This window comes from Bufo gargarizans, chromosome 2 (genome assembly GCF_014858855.1).
Source record: "Bufo gargarizans isolate SCDJY-AF-19 chromosome 2, ASM1485885v1, whole genome shotgun sequence".
NCBI classification, from domain to species: Eukaryota; Metazoa; Chordata; class Amphibia; order Anura; family Bufonidae; genus Bufo; species Bufo gargarizans.
This window is the reverse complement of record NC_058081.1, coordinates 304,408,368-304,435,956: the sequence shown is the minus strand read 5'-3', so window position 1 is coordinate 304,435,956 and position 27,589 is coordinate 304,408,368. Positions and strand designations below refer to the sequence as shown.

Sequence of the window (27,589 nt, the reverse complement as noted above, 5' to 3'; positions counted from 1 at the left end):
GACCTGGTGGAACGCTATGAGGCCACCAAGATTCTCAAGGGGGGTTCTTTTGGTAAGAGTGCAGGCAAACTCCAGAACTCCCCCCCCCCCCCCCCCGGGAGGTTCCAGCTATGGGCCAGTCCCAGTTAATCTGCTGGCGATGTCAGGAACCTGGTCACACCAGAGCTGAGTGTCCTCATAGGGTTGAGCCAATGGACACTAATTGTGATTACCGACAATCCCTATATGCTAGGACACTGTGTGCCACAGCTACCCTGGAGGCTCTAGACCACTTGTGCCAGGTTGAAGTGGGAGACACTCAAGCAGAGGTGCTGCTGGACTAAGGGAGCTTGGTGACCCTGGTAAGGGCTACCCTGGTGCGGTCTGCTGAGTATACTGGCCGGAAAGTTGGGGTGATGTGCATCCATGGAGACTTGAAAGATTACCCCACCGCGCTGGTGTCTCTAACCACGGTGGCCGGCAGGTGGACCCACGAAGTGGCAGTCGCCACAAATCTCCACTATAAACTCCTAATTGGGAGAGACTTTCCAGGTTTCCCTGACCTATGGTCGGTTGTGAGGGTTAAGGATACCCCTGAGACAGGAATAAGCCCAGAAGATTGGCCTTGTTCAGGGGGACGGCCAGAACCCTGGGAACCTGAGGCCGAAGGGCCAGCAGTAGGGGTGACTGCCACTTCGGTGGAAGAGGGGGAGAAAACCCCACGTAGGGTAATGGTGGGAGACGTGGAGGAGTTGCCACTGGGTTCTGGGTTGGCAGACCTCAACGTCTTTGGGGAGAATTTCGGTACAGCCCAACACCGAGACCCAACCTTATGCTGGGCCTGGGAAATTGTGGTAATACTTGATGGTGTACCTCCAACAACCTGGGGCCAAGTCAATGTTTCCCGTTTTGTGGTCCACCAGAATATGCTATTTCGGGTAAACCAGCTGCGGAGTGAAATTGTTAAACAGTTGGTGGTGCCCGGGGCCTATCGAAAACTCGTGTTAGAGTTAGCCCACCAACATGTTCTTGGGGTCATGTGGGACTTCAGAAGACACAGGACCGGATACTACAACGGTTTTACTGGCCCAGTGTCTTTAGAGAGGTGTATGACTTTTGTAAGTCTTGCCCGACCTGCCAAACCACTAGCCCCCAGCACCTGTTCCGCAGTCCCTTTAGTGCCCCTCCTGGTTATCGAGGTACCATTTGAGAGAATAGCTATGGATCTCGTAGGCCCAATAGTCTCGCCGATACTATTTGTTGGGGAGAAAGTTCCGCCTGGTGACTGACCACTTCCCTCTCAAGTGGATAAGCCAGGCCAAAGAGAGAAATGCTCGAGTCACCAGGTGGTTCCTGTCCTTACAGAACTTTAAGTTCTCCGTGGAACACAGGGCAGGCCGGTTGCAAGGAAACGTGGATGCCCTGTCCTGGGTATACTGTATGGCAGGTGTTCACCCCCTCAGTGTTGAAAAAAGGGGGGATATGTAAGAAGATACCTGGAATCATCGTGGATGAAAGGTATGTGTCACCGAGGTTCCTGGCCTTGGTTAAGTAAGAGCCGGTATTTTATGTGTCAGCAGCAGCTATTGCTAATTGACACCGTGAGATTTAGCCTGGCTGTCATAGCTGATCCGGGACGTCTCTTACTGGGAGTAGTCAAAGTGCTGGGTGGGTGCTCATGTTCCAGGCCAGGTTTTGCCAGGCATAAAAACCAGCCAGCACTGCCAAGTGTGGTGGATTTACCTCCCTCTGACAGTTGAGCTCAGGAGTCTGTGTTCTGAGAACTGAAAGCTGTGCTGGGATTTGAGGTTTGAGCTGGGCTGGAGGACTCGGGCCCCTCTAAAGACGAACAGGCCACCTATGGACTTGAGGAGGCTGAACTGCTAACAGGGTGTGATTTAACATCCAGGAGAAAAGGTGACTTTTATTGTTTATGGACTTTCCTTGTGTGTTAACAAACACCAAGCCACCAGCGTTTTGTGATACACCTTATCTGCATTTTGTTATACACCAATGTGTGAATAAACACTGCTGTTTGATTCAAGAACTGTGTACTTTGCCTCTATACTGCATCCGCTAGTCCTAACTACCAGAGCGAATCCCCACAATATAATAAAGTAATATTTAAGTATTTTCATTTTCTTAATTCCCAGAGAACCCCATTTAAACATTTGACTCGTAAATCACCTGTATTACTGAAGTTCATGGCTGCCTAGTAGCACCTGAACAATACAGAACGGTACTATTACTTCTGTACTAATTGACAATTGTGTCAGGAGGAACTGCTCCCTTGGACTTAAGATGTGAGTGGCTCCATTGTATTTTTCCTGTGCACTCTGTGTAATGTACTGACAAAGGTTCTGTCCTCTATACAGAAAAGTGGTTTGCAGCTTCCAGTAGCTATTACTGACTTATATATATATATATATATATATATATATATATATATAAGATCTTGCTGTATATGTACTAGTTTTTTGCTTATTTTTCTTTAATTACTATTAGTGCTTTGAAACCAATTACTTGTTTTGCAGTCCTTAAAGGGGCTGGCTACATTTTTGGGGGTATTTCGCAAACTGCCCACCTGGAAAGAACCGTCAAAGGAAACCATATTTACCTGCTCCCTGCTGCTGGATTCCTGCCCCTTTGCTTCCCATCCTCAGCTGCCAGGACGACCATTGTATGTTGAAACCATTGTAACTTGAATAATCGGTTCCAAAGCCCCAAAATGTCAACCAAGATAAGATAAATTCAAGATTTAAGAAAAATAAGCAGATGACTAAGACAGATTAAACAAGTCCTTACATATAACAGTCAGGAATAGCTGATAACTAGCAACTAATACAGCAATTTTACCAGAAAAGGGGCCTTGATTCGTTGGATCTGAGTCTGAGATACTGTATGTTTAGTCTGGTTTCAACTTATGATGAGTCATAAAAGACCATTGTACAGTATGTTGAAAATATTGTATCTTGAGGGATCACTGTATATATAAACAACATGATTCTACATCACAAAAAACTGTATAATAGTAAAACATGATGCTGACATAAATCATGTGCATCCAAATTATAACCATGTGTAAAAGTGCATGAACCCTTTATTAGCCTAATTAACATTAACATCTGATGAGGCGCTCACCATTTATAAATATTTAAAAGAGGGAAGGAGATTCCCCCTTTAAAGGAGAGCTTATGACAATGGTTCCGGCTGCACCACATGTCTCATAGAAGAACTAACATCTGGCAGAGAGGGGCGTCCCAGAACTGAGTGATCTAACATCCCCTATTTATTTGCAGTGTGTTCTAGGCCAATTACGAGGTTACTGCATCGGTCTGTCCTTTTTTGGGGCACTCACTCCGTCCTACATAGAACATGGAATTCAGTTACATCAGGGCCTCTCCTTATTCTTCATTTCAGAGGTTTTTTGTCATTCCTCATTAGGGGGTACCTCCCCCTTCTTTTTTATTGGTGTTGTTTTGTATAATTGTTCAACTGGAAATTTTAAATGAAATGTGCCATCAGAAACTGACCTATTGTTTAACCGCCTCTGGACCGCCTAACGCAGATCCGCGGTCCTGAGGCGGCAGCTCTGCGCAGAGTGACGCATATACGCATCATCTCGCGAGAGCCGTGACTTCCTGTAAACGCGCGCACACAGGCGCGCGCGTTCACGGGAACGGAAGGTAAGAGACAGGATCTCCAGCCTGCAAGCGGCGATTGTTCGCTGGCAGGCTGGAGATGCAATTTTTTTTTTAACCCCAAACAGGTATATTAGACGCTGTTTTGATAACAGCGTCTAATATACCTGCTACCTGGTCCTCTGGTGGTCCCTTTTGTTTGGATCGACCACCAGAGGACACAAGTAGCTCAGTAAAGTACCACAAAACACCACTACACTACACCCCCCCCTGTCACTTATTAACCCCTTATGAACCCCTGATCACCCCATATAGACTCCCTGATCACCCCCCTGTCATTGATCACCCCCCTGTAAGGCTCCATTCAGACGTCCGTTTGTTTTATACGGATCCACGGATACATGGATCAGATCCGCAAAACACATACGGACGTCTGAATGGAGCCTTACAGGGGGGTGATCACCCCATACAGACTCTCTGATCACCCCCCTGTCATTGATCACCCCCTGTAAGGCTCCATTCAGACGTCCGTATGTTTTCTACGGATCCACGGATACATGGATCGGATCCGCAAAACACATACGGACGTCTGAATGGAGCCTTACAGGGGGTGATCAATGACAGGGGGGTGATCACCCCATACAGACTCTCTGATCACCCCCCTGTCATTGATCACCCCCTGTAAGGCTCCATTTAGACATTTTTTTTTGGGCACAAGTTAGCGGAAATAGATATTTTATTTTTATTTTATTTTTCTTACAAAGTCTCATATTCCACTAACTTGTGTCAAAAAATAAAATCTCACATGAACTCACCATACCCCTCACGGAATCCAAATGCATACATTTTTTTTAGACATTTATATTCCAGACTTCTTCTCACGCTTTAGGGCCTCTAAAATGCCAGGGCAGTATAAATACCCCACATGTGACCCCATTTCGGAAAGAAGACACCCCAAGGTATTCCGTGAGGGGCATATTGAGTCCATGAAAGATTGAAATTTTTGTCCCAAGTTAGCGGAAAGGGAGACTTTGTGAGAAAATACAAAAAAAAAAATCAATTTCCGCTAACTTGTGCCCAAAAAAAAAAAATTATATGAACTCGCCATGCCCCTCATTGAATACCTTGGGGTGTCTTCTTTCCAAAATGGGGTCACATGTGGGGTATTTATACTGAAATAGAAAAAACGGCTGGCACTCACTATGTAGTTCACATCAAACAACTGATTTATTTACCGCCAATTCACCGATGGAGTAATAGCAGCAATGGATACAATTTACAATAAAAACAATATAATGTTTAAAAAAAAAACTAAAAAAGAATAAAATACAAAGCACTAAAATACAAGGCACTGATTATATGACTGTAGAAACGCAACACAATAAGATCTCCTGGATAGATATTGGATTCTGTGCATCTCAGTAATACTTTGCTTGATGGCAGTATGTATCCAAGTCACTTGTATTACGGATACTATGTCTTTAAATATAAAATGTTGCCAAGTCCGTTCAATGTCCACAATAGATTAGCTCAATTAATCCGGAAGCTGCAATGGCTTATAATATTGAAAGCTGCTAGGGGATGCCGTTTCCCTCTTTGTATTTGACTTTAGCAGTCCTTATAATACGGCTTTCAATAGCTTTGCCTGTTGTATATTGCAGGAAACTATCGCTTACCCGTGTCAGGAAGTCTTTAGCAGTCGGGTTCGGCCGCTCGTTACACCACTCACTTTCGGCGTCCACGCTCTCTGGTGTTTGTCACGTGATATCCCAGAAGTATCGAGGGACTTGGAAACTTTGTTCCGATGTTCCTATGAGTGGTGTTGGTTGAGATGGAAAAAAAATGGAGCGCTCCACTTGTAAAAGATAATCTAGATCTTATCGGTCATGTCCCAAATGTTGCTGTATACAGGGATATAATGCTAAACGCGTTTCGAGGACTTCAATCCTCTTCCTCAGTAGCTAGGGTATTTATACTGCCCTGGCATTTTAGGTACAATTGGAACAAAAAACAGCAGCACTCTCCAGCCTTGATCCTTAATGCTTTATTTTCACCAAGGCAAATGCGACGTTTCGATCAGTGTGATCTTTCTCAAGCAATCAGTTTTTGATTGCTTGAGAAAGATCACACTGATCGAAACGTCGCATTTGTCTTGGTGAAAATAAAGCATTAAGGATCAAGGCTGGAGAGTGCTGCTGTTTTTTGTTCCAATTGTACCTGGATTTGGGGAAGCATAGGACTGGCTTCTGGCACGGCGAGCACCACCACAGTAAGGAAACTACTAATTTTTGTAGTGCTGCTACATTTTTCTTTTTTTGTTTGCCCTGGCATTTTAGGGGCCCGAAAGCGTGAGAAGAAGTCTGGGATCCAAATGTCTAAAAATGCCCTCCTAAAAGGAATTTGGGCCGCTTTGCGCATCTAGGCTGCAAATAAGTGTCACACATGTGGTATCACCGTACTCAGGAGAAGTTGGGCAATGTGTTTTGGGGTGTCATTTTACATATACCCATGCTGGGTGAGATAAATATCTTGGTCAAATGCCAACTTTGTATAAAAAAATGGGGAAAGTTGTCTTTTGCCAAGATATTTCTCTCACCCAGCATGGGTATATGTAAAATGACACCCCAAAACACATTCCCCAACTTCTCCTGAGTACGGCGATACCACATGTGTGACACTTTTTTGCCGCCTAGGTGGGCAAAGGGGCACACATTCCAAAGAGCACCTTAAGGATTTTACAGGTCATTTTTTACACATTTTGATTTCAAACTACTTTGCACGCATTAGGGCCCCTAGAATGCCAGGGCAGTATAACTACCCCACAAGTGACCCCATTTTGGAAAGAAAACACCCCAAGGTATTCCGTGAGGGGCATGGCGAGTTCCTAGAATGTTTTATTTTTTGTCACAAGTTAGCAGAAAATGATGATTTTTTTTATTTTATTTTTCTTACAAAGTCTCATATTCCACTAACTTGTGACAAAAAATAAAAAATTCTAGGAACTCGCCATGCCCCTCACGGAATACCTTGGGGTGTCTTCTTTCCAAAATGGGGTCACTTGTGGGGTAGTTATACTGCCCTGGCAATTTAGGGGCCCTAATGTGTGCAAAGTAGTTTGAAATCAAAATCTGTAAAAAATGGCCGGTGAAATCCTAAAGGTGCTCTTTGGAATGTGTGCCCCTTTGCCCACCTAGGCTGCTGAAAAGTGTCACACATCTGGTATCGCTGTACTCAGGAGAAGTTGGGGAATGTGTTTTGGGGTGTCATTTTACATATACCCATGCTGGGTGAGATAAATATCTTGGTCAAATGCCAACTTTGTATAAAAAAATGGGAAAAGTTGTCTTTTGCCAAGATATTTCTCTCACCCAGCATGGGTATATGTAAAATGACACCCCAAAACACATTCCCCAACCTCTCCTGAGTACGGCGATACCAGATGTGTGACACTTTTTTGCAGCCTGGGTGGGCAAAGGGGCACACATTCCAAAGAGCACCTTTTGGATTTCACCGGTCATTTTTTACAGATTTTGATTTCAAACTACTTCTCACGCATCTGGGCCCCTAAAATGCCAGGGCAGTATAACTACCCCACAAGTGACCCCATTTTGGAAAGAAGACACCCCAAGGTATTTTGTGATGGGCATAGTGAGTTCATGGAAGTTTTTTTTTTTTTTTGTCACGAGTTAGTGGAATATGAGACTTTGTAAGAAAAAAAAATCTGCATTTTCCGCTAACTTATGACAAAAAATAAAAAGTTCTATGAACTCACTACGCCCATCAGCGAATACCTTAGGGTGTCTACTTTCCGAAATGGGGTCATTTGTGGGGTGTTTGTACTGTCTGGGCATTGTAGAACCTCAGGAAACATGACAGGTGCTCAGAAAGTCAGAGCTGTTTCAAAAAGCGGAAATTCAAATTTTTGTACCATAGTTTGTAAACGCTATAACTTTTACCCAAACCATTTTTTTTTTAATCAAAGACATGTAGAACAATAAATTTAGCGAAAAATTTATATATGGATGTCGTTTTTTTCGCAAAATTTTACAACTGAAAGTGAAAAATGTCATTTTTTTGCAAAAAAATCGTTAAATTTCGATTAATAACAAAAAAAGTAAAAATGTCAGCAGCAATGAAATACCACCAAATGAAAGCTCTATTAGTGAGAAGAAAAGGAGGTAAAATTCATTTGGGTGGTAAGCTGCATGACCGAGCAATAAAAGGTGAAAGTAGTGTAGTGCAGAAGTGTAAAAAGTGGCCTGGTCATTAAGGGTGTTTCAGCTAGGGGGGTTGAAGTGGTTAAATAATGTCATAAAAAAAAAGTTATAATTTTCAGTGATGGGTTTGGTAATGATTTGTGATAAATCCTAAGGCTTTCTTGGACACTAAGCTTAAAAATAATCAGCAAAAAATAATACATAAACTTCACAAAGCAAACATATTTGTGGAAGTAGCTCGTTCATCTCTTAAAGGGAACCTGTCACCTGGATTTTAGGTATAGAGCTGAGGACATGGGTTGCTAGATGACCGCTAGCACATCCGCAATACCCAGTCCCCATAGCTCTGTGTGCTTTTATTGTGTAAAAAAACCCGAGTTGATACATATACAAATTAACATAAGAGTCATATCTTGCTTGTGTGACCAAAGAAGAGTCATATTTTCAAGCTCTGACTCATCTCAGGTTAATTTGCATATGTTTAAAATCTGTTTTTATACACAATAAAAGCACACAGAGCTATGGGGACTGGGTATTGCGGATGTGCTAGCGGCCATCTAGCAGCCCATGTCCTCAGCTCTATACCCAAAATCCCGTTGACAGGTTCCCTTTAACATAGTATAGTACTGCTTGGGCTCCCTTGCAGGCAGTCAATATGCAGAAAAGTAGCACAACAATAAATATCAGGTGCACATCACCTGGTGGGGTTCATCCAGCTGGCTTACCCTCAATGCTAAAACTAGAAATGGTAGTGACAGCACTCAGAATCCCAGTTAAAACTGCAAAACAAGAATATAGTTGAAAAAGGCTGTCATCATGTTGCAATAAATCTTCACATTTTGCAGCTTTGATTGGAACTTAGCCATTTCAGGAAGGACGGCGGGTTTCTTCATCCTTAATGGAAACAAATCATTCTATTTTCATTATATATATATTTGGTTTTTAGAGTGCTCTTTCATCCCATATTCCTCTGGGCTAAATAATAATTGTTCCTGGATAGCTAGGGTCACTCCTCTACCCTTCCAGATTTGCCCCAGTCTCTTGTTAATATCATTGGATCTATATTGCCATATAGAACATATTAAACTCGTGTATTATATTTCCCAGTAAACAAGAAGAAATAAAATTTACCAACTTTAAACATACAAATGAAAAATACAAGCTAAGAGACTGCTTTTACATGAGTGAGTTGTGCACTCCGGTCTCGGAGCGTGAGTATAAGGCTACATGCACATGACCGTTGTGTGTTTTGCGGTCCGCAAATTGCGTGTCCACAAAACACAGTTTGCGGAACGGCGCGGATAGCCATTGATATAGCTGCCTATTCTTTTCCGCAAAACGGACAAGAATAGGACAGGTTATATTTTTTTTGCGGACCACGGAACGGAGCAACGGATGCGGAAAGCACACAGAGTGCTGTCCGTATCTTTTGCGGCCCCATTGAAGTGAATGGGTCAGTATTCAAGCCGCAAAAAATGCGGCTCGGATGCGAACCAAAACAACGGTCGTGTGCATGTAGCCTAAAACAGCTCCCATCCTGAACTCCTAGCACTGCCGGGGTCGCATAGGATTATATTATTTATGATGCTATGTAACCCTTAGTGGTCTGGAAGGTATTGGACAACACTGACATATTGCTGTCAGGGTCCATTCACACGTCCGCAAAATGGGTCTGCATCTGTTCCACAATTTTGCGGAACAGGTGCAGACCCATTCATTTTCAATGGGGCCGGAATGTACTGTCCGCATCCGCATTTGCGGATCCGCACTTCCGCATCCGTGCTTCCGTTTCTAGAAAAAAATAGAACATAGCCTATCCTTGTCCGGAATTGCGGACAAGATTAGGCATTTTCTATTATAGTGCTGGCGATGTGCGGTCCGCAAATGCACATTGCCAGTGTCCGCGTTTTGCGGATCCGCAATTTGCAGATCCGCAGAACACTTACGGACGTGTGAATGGACCCTTACTGTTATCCGATAGATTCCAGACCTCTAAGGGTTACATAGCATCATAAATCAATATACTGTAATGCTATGCGACCCCGGCAGTAGTAGGAGTTCAGGACTGGAGCTGTCTTATACTCGCGCTCCGATTCCGGACTCTACAACTCGCTTATGTGAAAGCGGCCTTAAAGGTCTATACAAACCCGTTTTTAATATACTCTTCTTATAAGAAAAAAAATAAAACTTCACATTAATCTTCAAGAGAGACATAAAAAAAATCAACTTATGCTAATTTGTACTTGTGTGATAAGGGATTCACAGAACTTTCCCATCAATATAGAACAAAACTTAATGTCTGACACCTAGAGTCAGGCATTTCACAGTGAATTGCTGGAAATATGTAAAATAGGTAATTATTCAATGAAACCAGTTACCGCAAAAAAAACAGGTCGGGCTGCCTTGATCTTAGTTTTTTCTCCTCCGATATTTAGAAATCCTCTGTATTTATATAAGCATTTTTGCTACACCAAAAATAACGACATTGATTTGATGCAAAAAATCCAGCAATCTGTAAAATAGGCTAATCACTTGCAAGCATTTTTTCCTGCAGATTTGACTGTTCTCAGGCCAATGTTCTTCTTTTTGTTCCCAGGAGCAAAGAGCTGTGCGTAATTCGTCTGCAAAGTCAGACTTTAGAAACAAGATGTAAAGAAGCACTGGCCACAAGTGCTAATTCTACTACTATATAATATACTTAATAGCTAGGTATTATCCCGCTATGTCCTCGCCATGACTTTTCAAGTGTTACCTGTGTACATATGTTATGGACAAACTGCACAGAACTGAAAGGGCACTTGTTGTGCAAAAATAATAATTTAGGTCACGTATTGACAATCACTGCAGCAGTATAATGACGGTATTCTAGCCAGAAAACATTTTGTTTCTGAATACAGATATTTGCTCCCTCCAAATAACCGTTTTTAAGCCCCCTTAATGTGCGTGCCTGACTTGAGTTTACTTGTGGATGATCTGGAGTGTCTTCAGCATGAACTATCGATGATGATAACATCCTGCTGTAATAAATCAGAGCTGTGATCTGTACCAATCAAATTGATCCATACTGATGTGCAGTGGCATTCTATTAATTAACAATAATAGGGACTTCTGCCTTCAGTCACTGCTACAATCAAACCTCCGTCATAGATGATTAAATGTGAACAGGCAACGCTTTATTAATGAATCCTATTTAGAATTCTGTAGCTACATAAATGAAATTACACGCTGGCAAATATTAAAAGGATTTAGAAAAAATAATAAGCTCTTGGGTTGGAAGATGGAGCACATTAGAGATGCTGCAGTGTGGAGCGCAAGGCAAAATCAACTAAGGCTAGTTTGACATACACATACTGTATGTTTTGCTGGGTTATTCGCAGCATGTGTGGGTGTATTAAAGGGATTGGCTCACTTCAGGAAGTTGCATTTATCATGTAGAGAAAGTTAATACAAGGCTCTTACTAATGTATTGTTATTATCCATATTGCTTCCTTTTCTGGCTGGATTCATTTTTCTATCTCATTATGCACTGCTCGTTTCCATGGTTACAACCACCCTGCAATCCAGCAGTGGTGGCCGTGCTTGCACACCCTGCAATCCAGCCTTTCTGGTGGCCGTGACCATGGGAGCTCACATAGGCTAGTGCTTTTTCCTATATTGTGCAAGCACAGCCAGCGGTGATGGATTGCAAGGTATTCTGTAACCAGGTAAAACGAGCAGTGTATAATGTGATAAAAAAATGAATCCAGCCAGCAAAGGAAGCAATATGGGCAATCACAATACATGAGTAAGTGGTTGTATTAACTTTCTCTACATGATAAATGGCACTTACTGAAGTGAGACAACACCTTTCAGGCAGCATAGGTAGCAATTGGCCGAAAAGGTGTCCTCTTATAGTAGATGGAGGAATCCTTCATACTCTACACTTCACTAGCTGAGTCTGACCTGGGCATCCAGATGTTCGGTATACTACTGTACTTAATCTTGCAACTCAGAGGGTGTTCCCCTCTACTCCAGCCCTACACAACTGTGCCAAACTGTGTGTAGTGTGCTCAGGCATCGGAGGCTTCTCCTGAACATGTTTGCCATAGAAACTATAAGCTTTTTGGAGACTGGTTACTTCTACAGGTCTTTCTCTACACTTTTCTAACAACTGATCCAGTTTCTGTAGGTTTTTCTGCTGGCTCTATCCTGGGTGGATCCAGATCCAGGATGAGCTGGCCTGTCAGCTTCACATTTTCTTGTGTGCTTCTTCTCTCTAGCCCTAGCTAGGCTGGACTACAAACAGAAAGACTGACTGACTGAAATGAACCATTCCCATCTAGTGGTGGCTAAAAATATGGCCACTTACTACTAGTTGCTCAAACAATACAATAAGTTTACTGTAAATGTATTTTTGAGCATGGCAGTATACTGCAACCTCTGGGAGGAGAATGCTGCACAGACATAGGTCAAAGTCAAGGAAAGCAACTGTCAGTACACTGACAGATAAATTGATTATAGCTCAGAAAGCAACGTAAAGTAGACTAGCAGGACCTGTGTTGATTAGGCAAAGAGTGGAAAAGACAAGCAGGTATTCATAAGTGAGCTAACAAACTTATTATACAGCGGCTGGACAGCAATACACAGAGCAAGGAGAGGAAGGGTGTAACCCCTGCAGTGCTGAATCTGAGATAAGATGCACTGAACTAATCTCCTATTCACACATACACACCGGATATATAGACAAATAGCAAGTGGAGATGCAGACACAGGCCGCCAGTGTAACAGTACCCCTTAGCTCAACATTTATTATCAAGGAGCAACTCTCTAAGGGTCCATTCACACATCCGCAATTCCATTCTGCATTTTGCGGAACGGAATTGCGGACCCATACATTTCTATGGTGCCGCACTTTCGGGTCCGCAATTCCGATCCTGAAAAAAATAGAACATGTCCTATTCTTGTCCGCAATAGCGGACAAGAATAGGCATATTCTCTGAGTGCCGGCAATGTGCGGTCCCCAAAATGCAACCTTAAACTAGACCGCCTAAAATACACTAAATTGGACACATTTGCTGGTGCTGGATGATACATTTGGCTTATGTTTATGCTGCCTATTAGCTGGCTTTCTTTGCACCCAAATTTTGGAAATGATTTCCACTCACATCAGGGCAGCTATATTAAGATAGATTTATTTAGTAATTTTTTTCTGCACTATTTTTAGTTTGCACCAAATTTATGATTTTGTTATTTAAATGTATATAAATCTGTATTGTTATCTTAGAAAGTGGTAAAGGGAAGGTGCAAAACAATTTGCCACATAGATTCCTATTTGCAACACAATGCGCCATAGGACTTCATATTTTCAGAATGTTACACCACTTCTTATACCACCTTTGAGCAAGCACCAAAAGCTGTCTGCACCAAAACAAGGTGCAAAGTAGGCACACAGAAGAAATTGGCACAAAAGTGTAGCATGTCTTTAATGAAATTATAGCAAATACTGTACATTCCATACATTTGGCGCAGCAAGCATGTGCCAGAAATTCTGGTGCAAATACAAGGCATGTACGTCAGTACCTTGGCACAGTCTGCGTTTGATTAGTGAATCTCCGCCATGATATTTTCAGTGTAAATAGGGTTGTTAAGCTCTGAGATTTATATGGATTTTGATGCCCTATGGCAGTGATGGCTAAACTCTGGCAGTCCAGCTACGACTCCCAGCATGCTCCATTCATTTCTATGGAGTTCTGAGAACAGCCAAGCAAGTGTACATCTTGGAAGTTGTAGCTTTACCACAGCTGGAGTGCTGGAGGTTATCACAGTCCTATGGTATCCTCAGGGTTTCCATCATCCCCCTATAAGATTGAATCAGGGATGTTTTCTTTTAAAATTAACAAAAGTTTATCAAAACTGCTTGTAAAACGCCATGGAAAAAATGTATTAAACATTTTTTTACAAACTTTAAAAATGCTGAAAAAAATGGTGTCTGTAAAAAGGAGCCTTAAAGCTATTATTATTAAAATACATAATTTATCTATTTTAATTAGCTTTTATTAGGTATAAATAATTGATCATTAGTTAAAATGTGTGTCATTTAGAACTGTTAAACTGATTCCTGTTTGTAGAAATGATTGGCTTTTTAGGACTTTACTAGTTAGCTCGGTCCCATCACTGCTCTTAACAATGTAAACTGCATAGTAAAATTTTATGTAAAAACAGACTGCATCATCTTGGGGTCTATGACTTCCCCGTAAAGGACTATTGGCAAGTATACATTTAGCAATTGAGACCATGGCATATGGAGTTTTACTTTTCCTGCAGTTCTGGCTCAATTTCCCATTTAATTGCTCCACAAAACCTTAAATGACAACCTTCAGGGATGCAAGCCTGTTACCTACAATTGTCTTACAGATGTTCATTCCAGTTTTGCATTTATTCCTTGAAGACCTGTATACAAATACACTGAAGAAACTGATCTGTAGTCTTGAACTAGATAGCAAATTGCACGGTGCAGCTTAAACCACATGATATGACTCCTGGATGTCAGATATCTGGATGGAAACAGTTTCCACCTACAAATAAATAGGTTTCCTACTTTGACTTTTTTTTGTTTGAAGGGATCGGTAAAAATTAGCTGATCTCAGTTTTACATATTTCTGGCACTCCCAACAATCGTGTAATTTGATGGAAACCAGGGCAATTGAAGCAATACATGGTGCCTATTGAAATCAGCCATTTCTCTGTAATGCACAGACATTCTGGGTCCTCGAGAGTCAGACTTGCTTTTTGTATTCGCTTTTCACTACATGAATTTCCAGAATGAAGGATTCCCCTCTATTAGGCTACATGCACACGACCGTTGTTTGCGGATCCTCAAAACACGGATGGCGTCCGCGCGCCTTCCGCTATTTGCGGAACGGCACGGACAGCCATTGATATAACTGCCTATTCTTGTCCGCAAAACAGACAAGAATAGGACAAGTTATATTTTTTTGCGGGGCCACGGAACGGAGCAACGGATGCAGACAGCACACATTGAAGTGAATGGGTCCTCATTTAAGCTGCCAAAACTGCTGCTCGTAACTAGACCAAAACAACGGTCGTGTGCATGAGGCCTTAAAGGGGTTGTCCGCTTTTTTTTTTTTTATATTGGTGACCTATCCTGAGGATAGGTCCTCAGTATCACATATGCCGGGTCCGACACCTGGCACTCCTGCCAATCAGCTGTTTGAAGAGAAAGCTCTTACGAGTGCTGCCTTCTCTTCACTGTTTACCTGTTCGCTGTTGCACCTGCAGCGGTGAGCAGCAGCAATTACAAGTAAGGTGTTCCGATTCATTTGAATGGGTTGGCTATGTGGTATTCACTTGAATAAGAGGGAGCTGTCACATTGAAGTGAATGGGGCGGTGTACGGTAGTTGTAAGCACCAGGGATGAGCGAACTTGTGTTTTCATGTTCTGCGTACAAGGTTTGGGTTCGGGTTACCTTAGAATTCCGTTATGGACCATAACTTATAGCCCGTGGTAGCGGAATCCATAACGGAATTCTTAGATAACCCGAACCCAAACTTTGTACGCTGAACTAGAAAACACAAGCTCGCTCAACACTAGTAAGCACACCTGCTCAAGCTGCGACGGCGAGCAGGTAAACAGTGAAGAGAAGGTAGTGCTCATACATGCGCTGCTTTCTCTTCCCACAGCTGATTGACCCCGCCGATCTGATATTGATGACTTACCCTGAGCATAGGTCCTCAATACAAATAGAGGAGGAGAACCCCTTTAACTCACAATGAACTGAATAGGGTATTTGAGAGTCAGTTTTATAAACCAGACAACCCTTGTAAAGAAGCACTCTAACCAAGGAATTCAAGATTTTTTTCCCCCCCTAAAGTGGGGAAAATTGGCTTCTACCTCACAGGGTATTTTTGCCTTCCTCTGGATAACAGGCTGAACTGGATGGACTGATGTCTTTTTTCAGCCTTATAAACTATGTTCCTGTATTCATAGTTTGGTGTCTTAGCCGAGCAGCCATGTTATTTTCTCTAAAACATGCAGAACCTGAGGGATTTTCTATCTAAGGCAAAGATTATGGAAGCCTCAGAAACAGTTTAACCCTATTTAAATTAAATGCTATATTATAATTTAACCCTTCAAAGATCAACGGAGCTTGTTTTTATGGTAGACGTTAGAGGAGATTGATTCTGTTTTCATGGTGCTGCAGTAAAGTGGTGTCACACAGGATCATGTAGCTGCAAGCTGTATTTCTGACTACCAGGAGAGGATAGAAAGCACTAAGCGAGCACTACGTATACAATAAAAGCAGCCACACTGCTGCCTCTATTAGTCCCAGCAACGAGGTGATCATCTATTCTCAACCATCAAATCACAGAATTGTAGGATCTAGCTATAGCTGCATTCACTCTAACAACCATCAGTTGATGGGAGTTTGGCCCCTTTCACGCGAGCGAGTATTCCGCGCGGGTGCAATGCGTGATTCGAACGCATTGCGCCCGCACTGAATCCGGACCCATTCATTTCAATGGGTATGTGTACATGAGCATTGTTTTTCACATATCACTTGTGCGTTGTGTGAAAATCGCAGCATGTTCTATATTCTGCGTTTTTCACACAACGCTGGCCCCATAGAAGTGAATAGGGCTGCGTGAAAATCACATCAGAAGCAAGTGCAGATGCGATGCGTTTTTCACGGATGGTTGCTAAGAGATGTTATTTGTATATCTTCCGTTTATTTATCACACGCGTGCAAAACACATTAAATTGCATTGCACCGGCGCGATAAAAACTGAACTGAATCCGATCGCATACAAAACTGAATGAACTTGCTTCTGAACGCACCCAGACCTAATCCGCTCACGCATATCTGCAAGGGGCCTTAGAGTTTTACTTTACATATCTTTTGCAAGTTATACAGAACCTAAATCTCAGTTTTTTCTCAAAGCTGGAATTTAATTGCCCCCCCCCCAGTTTAGATCTGAATTACTTTGCATATCGAAAAACATCAAATACACCTGGACATAAAAAGAACACAAAGAGTTATATAACTAAGCATACTCCAGTGTCAGGGAAACAGAGACAATCACCAAAAGTGGAAGAGGAGAAAAGAAATCAGATACAAAGCAGCATTGTTATAGGTCTGTTACAGAAAGAGAATCCTCATCCTGCTTATGCTTGCTTTCTTTTCCTTTTACGTAAAGGGCAGCATGAATGGTTGAGTTTTCCTAGTCAGTGGCAATAAAAAGATTGTACATTTGACAAGCAGGTTTTACATAGCTTCAGTCAATTTAAATTGTACCTGCACCTACAGTGAAACCTTATTAAAACTAATTGTAAATGTAATAAAAAGCATATTTGTAACGTTTTTTTTTTTTTTCTTACTTTTTCTAGCAAATTAGGCTCCTAAAGTTCAGGTGCCTATCTTGCTTTGCAATCTGTATTTCTGATACAAAGTGCAGTGTAATTAACAGTAAGCAGTGCTTGCATGGAACACCGCCTCCTCTTCAAACACCTGATCGGCGGACCCCCGCAGATCGGATATTGAAGGCCTATCCTGATGATAGGTCATCAATATAAATAACTGCACAACCCCTTTAACTATTGCAGATGAGATGTGTGCCCAGATGAGATGGGGTTCAGAACTGCTGTGGGCATTTGATTTTAGACATGAATTTGTCTTAATGAGACAACCCATTTAGAGAGATTGCCCAGAATGAGAAAGACATGGCTTTCTTCCAGAAATGGCATCACACCTCTTCATGGGTTGCATCTTGTATTATAGCTTACTTTAGCTCCAATGAATTGAAAAGTCCTGGGCTGCCATACCAGACACAGCCATTGTAGAAGTCTGGTACAGTGGTCCCTCAAGTTACAATATAAATTGGTCCTGGGATGACCATTATACTTATGTTGAAACCACTATAACTTGAGTTCATAACTGTATGGAAAACTAGTAATTGGTTCCAAAGACCCAAATATCATCTCAAACTAAGAAAAACGATGATTTAAGAAAAATAAGCAGATAACTAATGCAGTTAAAGCAAGTCCTTACATATAACAGTCAGGAATAGATGCTGAAAGCTGTGAATCACTATATATGGTCATATAAGGACAAGGTAATGTATAGCATAGTGTAACAGAAAAATAACCTGGAGCTGCCCTCACCTGACATCCAAAAAAGTTACTCATCCTGTCGCAGATAGAGGGCAGTAGAGAGATGTAGTAGCGCACTGTATTGTAAAGAACTACTAGACAGGCAATACAAGTGCTTTAGAAATTACCATGTTGATTAGTTGGATCTAAGTCTAAGACTCAGATCCAATCATTATGATCTCCTGAGGCCATTGTATCTTGAGTGACCACTGATCTTGCAAGAAAGGAGCCATGTTTAATCAATCTAATACAACCCCTTTAAGCCTGGGTATACAGGATGTTAGAGAAATATATTACTTGACTTTAAAGAATGGTATAAAATAAAACTATATAAAATAACTAGTTATAATAATTCATTTTTTTCAGTGCTACTTTTTCACTATTGAATTTGGTCTGTGCAAGCAAGATGGACAGCTACGAGCATATGGCGCAGGACTCTTATCTTCTATTGGAGAATTGAAGGTAAGACCGCAGAAGAACACAAGAAACTGCGCTGCACAAATATCAATATATGACAATATATTCTGAGGTTATTGCATAAGATGCTTTTAGTGAAGCAACATCACTTGTTTTTTACTCATGTGTAATAAAAAAAAAGTTTTTCCATGAAAAGATGTCAGTAAGCAGAATAGCTGCTCTTGAAACATGGTATTATAGTTTTATATTTAATACCGTTATAGCTTTCATAGCAGTTTTCATCATTAGGAATTTTCTATTAGTAAAACATTAATCACTGGATCTAGGGCATTCCAAGTAGCAGACAGTATGCAGAACTTTTTGGGTTGTTATTAACTACATCTCCCTTAGGGCTATTTCACATGAGTGATTCCATTGCAGGAATCTGTTCCGTGTGTGAACGTGAACCCTTGTTCTGGACTTGCAGGACCACACAGCTTTATACTGATTTATAATGCTATGTGCCTCTGCTTGACCTGACTGAAACAGAATCATACTGACCGCTTTATGTCACTATGATTCTGTATCTGTTAGGTCATGCAGAGGCACATAGCAATATAAATCATGATAATGCCTTGTGCTCCTGCAAGACAAGCAGTATCCAGAACAGATGATCACACTCACACGCGGAGCATGATTCCCACAATGGGCTCGCTCATGTGAAACAGCCCTTAGTAACATAGTAGCATAGTTTATAAGGCCGAAACCAATTTTCCCCACTTTAGGGGAAAAAAATGTCTTCCCGACTCCAATCAGGCAATCATAATAACTCCCTGTATCAACGACCCCTCTCTAGTAACTACAACCTGTAATATTATTTCACTCCAGAAATACATCCAGGACCCTCTTGAACTATTTTAGTGACTCCACATCACCACCTCCTCAGGCAGAGAGTTCCATAGTCTCACTGCTCTTACCGTAAAGAATCATCTTCTTTGTTTGTGTACAAAGCTTCTTTCCTCCAGACTCAGGATGTCCACTCGTCACAGTCCTGGAGATAAATAGATGATGGGAGAGATCTCTGTACCGACCCCTGATATATTTATACATGGTTATTAGAGCTCCCCTTAATCATCTTTTAGCTAAAGTTATTAACACTAATTTTGATAATCTTTCTGGGTATTGTAGTCCACCCATTCCAGTTATTACTATAGTTGCTCTCCTCCGAACCCTCTACAGCTCTGCTATGTCTGCATTGTTCACAGGAGCCCAGAACTGTACACAGTACTCCATGTGTGGTCTGACTAGTGATTTGTAAGGTGGCAGGACTATGTTCTCATCACGGGCATCTATGCCCAATTTGAAGCAACCCATTATCTTATTGGCCTTGGCAGCAGCTGCCTGACACTGTTTTTTACTGCTTAGTTTTACTGAGGTTCAGTAAAATTACTAGGTCTATTTCCATGTCAGTGTTACCCAGTCTTTTACCATTTAGTATGTACTGGTGACTTGCATTATTCCTTCCCATGTGCATAACCTTACATTTTTCAGTGCTAAACCTCTTCTGCCACTTCTCTGCCCAAGCCTACAATCTATAAAGATCCATCTGTAGTAGTATACTGTCCTCTTCCATGTTAATTACTTTACACAGTTTAGTGTCATCTGCAAAAACTGATATTTTACTGTACAAGCCTTCTACAAAATCATTAATAAATATATTGAAGAGAATAGGGCCCAATACTGACCCCTGAGGTACCCACCAGTGACAGTGACCCAATCTGAGTGTGTACCATTAATAATCACCCTCTGTTTTATATTACTGAGCCAGTTACTTACCCACATACAATAATCAATAGGAAAGATTGGCACTCGATTATTATGCCGCACGGGACAAGAGCGAACTCCAGGACAATGTAAAGAAATCCCAGCGGACCAGAGTTTCTTCAATGAATATTCTTTGTATTTATTCCATAAGTGGGTACAATAAAGCTTATTAAAATAAAGAATATTGATTGAAGAAACTCTGGTCCGCTGGGATTCCTTTACACTTACCCACATACAGACATTTTCTCCCAGTCCAAGCATTCTCATTTTATATACTAACCTTTTATGTGGTACAGTGTAAAATGCTTTGGAGAAGTCAAGATATACAACATCCATTGATTTCGCTGAGGTCAAGTCTAGAACTTACCTCCTCATAGAAACGGATTAAAGTAGTTTGACATGACCGGTCCCTCATGAAGCCATGCTGATACGGCTTTATTTGCTTATTTTCATTGAGGTACTCAAAGATAGCATCTCTTAGAAAACCTTCAAACAGTTTACCCATAACAGATGTTAAACTTACCAGCCTATAGATTTAAGCATTACTTAATTCTCCTAAGGATACGGGGGTGTATGCCATCTGGTCCTGGCGATTTGTCAATTTTTTTTTTTTTAAGATGCCGCTTCCTGAGTCAGACAAGGCACTTTTAATGGGGAGTTTACTTTTACATTCTGCATTTCATCTGACAGTTTATTTCCATACAGTGGAGAAAAAAATATTTAATAGCTTTGATTACTCCTCATCACCATGTAAAGGGCCAACACCTTCAGATTTATACTCTTTACCATTTATATAATTGAAGAGCATTTTAGGGTTAGTTTTACTCTCTTTGGCAATTAATCTTTCAGTCTCTAGTTTGGCTGCTTTTATTTGTCTTTTACATATTCTATTTTTTTCCTTATAATTTTTCAATGCTTCCTCGCTATCCTCCTGCTTTAGGGATTTAAATGCTTTCTTTTTGTCATTTATTGCTTTCTTTACATCTCTATTTGTCCACATTTGTTTTTATTTGTTCCTTACCCTTTTATTCCCATAATGTATCTCCCACAATTAGATTTTAAGATGCTTTTATAAATATTCCATTTTGTGGCTAAATTTAGCTTTTTTTTTTAAGTTTGGTATTTTTGTTCCTCCCTGAAGAAATACTCTTTTGAATGACAATTGGAAGGTTATTACTTTATGGTCAGTATTTCCCAGGTGTCCCCCAACCTGTACATCTGTTGTTCTGTCAGGTCTATTGGTTAAAACTAAGTCCAGTATGGCTGTTCCTCTAGTCGAGTCTTGAACCAGTTGGGGAAAGTAATTGTCTTTTGTTATTTCCAAGAACTTGTTTCCTTTATGAGATATACAGGTTTCAGTTTCCCAGTCTATATCTGTGTAGTTGAAGTCCCCCATAATAACTACCTTATTATGATTTGTTGCCTCGTCTATTTAGTTTATAAGTAGATTTTCTGTGGACTCTGGTATATTAGGTAGCTTATAATAAAATCATATTAGTATTTTATTATAGTTTTCCCCTCACTTATATCAGTTCCATTAAATGATACCATCATTCTCTATTAGACAGGAATACAATTTCAGTGAATTCATACAGTACAGACCAAAAGTTTGGACACACCTTCTCATTCAAAGCGTTTTCTTTATTTTCATGACTATGAAAATTGTAGATTCACACTGAAGGCATGAAAACTATGTGGAATTATATACATAACAAAAAAGTGTGAAACAACTGAAAATATGTCATATTCTAGGTTCTTCAAAGTAGCCACCTTTTGCTTTGATTACTGCTTTGCACACTCTTGGCATTCTATTGATGAGCTTCAAGAGGTAGTCACCTGAAATGGTTTTCACTTCACAGGTGTGCCCTGTCAGGTTTAATAAGTGGGATTTCTTGCCTTATAAATGGGGTTGGGACCATCAGTTGCGTTGTGGAGAAGTCAGGTGGATACACAGCTGATAGTCCTACTGAATAGACTGTTAGAATTTGTATTATGGCAAGAAAAAAGCAGCTAAGTAAAGAAAAACGAGTGGCCATCATTACTTTAAGAAATGAAGGTCAGTCAGTCCGAAAAATTGGGAAAACTTTGAAAGTGTCCCCAAGTGCAGTCACAAAAACCATCAAGCGCTACAAAGAAACTGGTCACATGCGACCGCCACAGGAAAGGAAGACCAAGAGTCACCTCTGCTGCGGAGGATAAGTTCATCCGAGTCACCAGCCTCAGAAATCACAGGTTAACAGCAGCTCAGATTAGAGACCAGGTCAATGCCGCACAGAGTTCTAGCAGCAGACACATTTCTAGAACAACTGTTAAGAGGAGACTGTGTGAATCAGGCCTTCATGGTAGAATATCTGCTAGGAAACCACTGCTAAGGACAGGCAACAAGCAGAAGAGACTTGTTTGGGCTAAAGAACACAGGGAATGGACATTAGACCAGTGGAAATCTGTGCTTTGGTCTGATGAGTCCAAATTTGAGATCTTTGGTTCCAACCACCGTGTCTTTGTGCGATGCAGAAAAGGTGAACGGATGGACTCTACATGCCTGGTTCCCACCGTGAAGCATGGAGGAGGAGGTGTAATGGTGTGGGGGTGCTTTGCTGGTGACACTGTTGGGGATTTATTCAAAATTGAAGGCATACTGAACCAGCATGGCTACCACAGCATCTTGCAGCGGCATGCTATTCCATCCGGTTTGCGTTTAGTTGGACCATCATTTATTTTTTAACAGGACAATGACCCCAAACACACCTCCAGGCTGTGTAAGGGCTATTTGACCATGAAGGAGAGTGATGGGGTGCTGCGCCAGATGACCTGGCCTCCACAGTCACCGGACCTGAACCCAATCGAGATGGTTTGGGGTGAGCTGGACCGCAGAGTGAAGGCAAAAGAGCCAACAAGTGCTAAGCATCTCTGGGAACTCCTTCAAGACTGTTGGAAGACCATTTCAGGTGACTACCTCTTGAAGCTCATCAAGAGTGTGCAAAGCAGTAATCAAAGCAAAAGATGGCTACTTTGAAGAACCTAGAATATTACATATTTTCAGTTGTTTCACACTTTTTTGTTATGTATATAATTCCACATGTGTTAATTCATAGTTTTGATGCCTTCAGTGTGAATCTACAATTTTCATAGTCATGAAAATAAAGAAAACTCTTTGAATGAGAAGGTGTGTCCAAACTTTTGGTCTGTACTGTATCTCTGTTTTTTACAATTTATTTGGGCTATGAACAGGGGCATAACAAGGACCCATGGCTCACCATAGCAAAAATTGGTCACCATGGGTACATGAATAGGAGAAGCTTATGTTGTTTTTTTTTTTTATATACAGATAATGTAGACAGTGATGTCACAAAGGTGGGACAATGTGCACAGTGATGTCACAGTACAGCAATAAGGCTCACAGTGATCTCACAATAGCATGTACAGATGTATAGAAATGAATCAGTGATGTTATAGCAAAAAGTAATGCACTCTTCCATTTTCCATATAAATCACTATGGCTAGTTTCACACTAGCGGCAGGGGTCTCCGCCAGGCTGTTCCGGCGGGTGAACAGTCTGTCAGATCCGTCTTGCAGCTAGTTCACGTGTGCCCCTGGACTGCCACTCCGTCCCCATTAATTATAATGGGGCAGGGGCGGAGTTCCAGCAGGGAAACAGCAGCGCACGGCGAGACTTTTAGTCCTGCTGCCTCTCGCCGTGCGCTACCATGCCACTGCCGTAACTCCGCCCCCACCTCCATTATAATCAATGGGGATGGAGCTGCAGTCCGGGGGCACACGTGAATTAGCAGCAGGACGGATCCAACAGGCTGTTCACCGGCCGGAACAGCCTCCCGGAGCCCCTGCCGCTAATGTCAAAGTACCCTAACTATACATATGTCTGAGTTGAGATGGCCCCCTTAGTTATTGGGGTCCCATAGCAGCTGTTATGTCTGCTATCCTGGTAGTTAATCCCACGGTTATGAGATAAATACATTATTTCTTGACAGTATCATCAATGGTTCACACTTTTATGCTGATCTTGTTCCTCAACTTTTTATTTGGTAGATTTTAATGACAGTTTAAGAATCAGATTTATAGAATAAAATGTGTTATTTTAGCAAGACCTTCAAGAGTACAGAAAAAATAAACAGATAAAAGCAAACAAAAAATCCAATTTGTGTCCAAACACTCTCATATATGAAATATTAATAATATATAGATATTCTGAGTGACAAAGTCTCTAGGATTTTCTCTAAAGACATACAATAAATACACCATTATGTTGAAATTTCTTGTTACGTTGCCGGTACTATCTTAAGGGCATAGTGAGAACTGACGTACTGGTTGAAAAGCCTTGTGCTGGTGCAATTTAAAATCATTCTGAAAGAGAGAGGAAAAAATAGTACAACCTGGTGCATCACCCCAGGATATAAAACTATAAATTCTAGATTGTGGTACTTGATCATTACAAAGTAGACAGTACCTTTCGAGTGGCCAGTAATATTAGAGATATATAGTTCATAAAGCATAATCACCATTTTACAAGGCAACATGACCCATTATCCAAGGAACAATATGGCACATATCACTTTTTAGTGACAGAGGTTCAGCTATGGATACTTTATAATACTGGATTATAGAATCACTTTAACAACAATTTCCAGTGGAGTCTCCGAATACAATCTAAGTTTAGGGAGATTTTGTTTGGGAAATAGGTTCTATTGAATTCGTTTTTTTTTATCTCTTCTTTTATTGTCTTTGCATTTGCAGTGATTTATATGGATGTGCAGTACATGTGAGCCTGCATATTCTGCTTTTATCCTCTAATGTGGCATCCTGCAGTGAGTGTTGTTTTTATTTTCCATATATAGTACTAATGAGGATGAACCATTTGCATATGTGATTAGATGACAGGTGACAGTTGCATATATTACATGTGATTGATCTTGTAGGATGAGTTACATGCTTCTTTAGACATGTAAGTTTAATGCGCTACAAATTAGCAATTCTCAGTCATAGTTTAAGACTTTACTTCAATGCCGAATACTTATAACAGATAAGAATTTACAGTATTTTAAATAATATTTTTGTCTTAAGTGAAATGTTGGTGAAATTGAATTTTGACATATAATACATACTATTCTATTCTTATTGGGCAGAAAACAGATTATGGATACAGAAGCCAAGTTTAGTTACAAGCTTCCAAGAACAAAATACATACTTGGTGATATTGTGGAACGTACTCTTTGATTAGTGGCAAGCATAGGCACCATGAAGAATCAGCCGATTGCTGGCCAACATCTGCAAAGATGTTGGTGGCCTACTGAACAAACAAGTCAGGACTAAACACAGATTCCACAAGAACAGACACAAAGATCTTAGTGAAATCAGGGAATCCATGAATCTTTCAGTATAGAATAAAGGGTCAAGATGAGAAGAATAAACATTAGCTAAATAAATACTTAAAAATGTAAGGACTTTTCAGAATATACATGAATAAAGGAATTGGGGATGCAGGCAAGAATTCTGAGTGTAGCAACTAGAAGCAATACAACTTAGGGCATTTTAACTAGCTGTCAAAGATATACACTCTGTAGGCAAACCAGAAACTAGCTTAATAAAAGTCAATCTAATGGGGCAAGTCTCTCTAATTGTTAAACAATGCTTCCTCTTTAAGAGAAAATGACCCATTTACTTTTCTGTTGCAAGCAGTGCTGTGTAACCTGTTCCTTTGGAGATGCTTGCTAATTTGTCCACAAAGGTGAAGACAACACACTGCCATCTTCACCTACCTTTCTTTCCATTCCCCATCTTTATCTTTCCCCATCTTTTTTATTGACTTAACTCTTATTTATGCCATGCATAAAAATCTAAACCTAGCCTTAGAGTACTCGTTAGTCATAAGTCTTCCCTTTACCATCATAACTCATAATGACTGGTATTCTATAAACCAAATTTATTTCACCACAATGCACACTGAATGCAGCATCAAGGATGATCTACTCCTTTAATAATGATAGTAATTTGCTGGCTATAGGTTTTTCTCTGCTAATACCCAACAAACAAACCCTCCTGGATATGTCAGGTATAGCAATATACTTATCCCAACTTCTAGCTTGTATGCAAAGAAATTGTCTATAATCAGACTGTGTTTACAATAATGACACAGCTTCTGTTCTTGCTGGAGCTACATGATGAACACCTTTTTTTAAATAAATAATGCATTTTAATGGATTCATTTAACTTGTAATGAGGTTTGTCCTGTGTGCAGTTGTTTTTGAGGGCACAGTCAAAAACACTGGGATCCTTAAAAAATGTAATCTAGAACATATGTCAACAGAGGCTAATTCATATAAGATATATTATTAAAGTAGCACATTGTTTAAAAAAAACAATCATGAAAGGCAAAGCACAAAGTTTTATTTTATTTTTTTATCATTTTATGAGCTGTATTTGAAGGTTTTTGTGATATTTGAACCTTTTCAAAATGTATTAGTAGTTTGTATATTTGATCCAAAGCATGTGTAAACCTTACCATCACACCTATATGTGCTTGTTGGACATCCCATTGCAAAACAACGGCCGATTATATATAGTCAGGCAGCTATAACTGCCTTCACCTTTGTAGGAAGGCTTTCCACAGGATAATGTGTTTGTAAGAATTTGTGTCCATTCAGCCAAAAGAGCATTGGTGAGATCAGGCACTGATGTTGGGTGAAAATGTCAGGCTTACAATAAGTGTTCCAGTTCATCTCAACAGTATTCATTGGGATGGAAGTCAGAACTCTTTGCAGCCACATGTGTTCCTTCATGACAAACATATCAAACCATGTACTTTATTATGGACGTTGGTTTTGAATACAGGGACACAGTTATTCTGGAACATATAAGGGCTTTTCCTACAACGGTTGCCACAAAATTGGAAGCCTACAATCGTCTGTCTTTTTATGTCTTAACTGTGGAGATTGCATGACTGTGTGCTTGTATGTAGGCACTTCTTTGCAATAGGCATTTGGAGTCGTGCCCAAATACTTTTGGCCAGATACAGAGAAACATTTAGAATATTTTTCAACAACAAAATATAATTTACATCATATAGGCAAGTTTTTTTTGCACTTTTTTGATGTTGCTCTGTGATCACATTTTCTTGAGATGTACCATTGTATTTTTGGGATTTAAGACATTGGATACAGAAATCTAAATAAAGGTAGGGGTGAAAGAAAGAAAATATGTTTATAGCTAAAGAGATACTTTGCTGAAGAAAGTCAGCTTGAAAACAGAATAAAAGTAGTTACAGCATTTCATATTGGAACAAGGGAATGCAGAGGCAAGTAATGCTTTGAAATACTGAGAACACCTTTATGCCACATAAGCAGGTGATGCCACCTATGCTCATTAGCACA

The 27,589-nt window shown here is 40.7% G+C and overlaps 1 protein-coding gene across 2 annotated transcripts in view; it reads left to right on the top strand.

Annotated features, from left to right (window-relative positions):
- TPH2 (tryptophan hydroxylase 2) overlaps positions 1-27,589 on the top strand; it is a 316,022-nt gene that overhangs the window by 275,183 nt on the left and 13,250 nt on the right. For both annotated transcript variants that reach the window (XM_044277143.1, XM_044277142.1), the window contains one exon: positions 18,351-18,446. In XM_044277143.1, the coding sequence (XP_044133078.1) occupies positions 18,351-18,446 (96 nt within the window). The remainder of the gene's footprint in view (positions 1-18,350; positions 18,447-27,589) is intronic.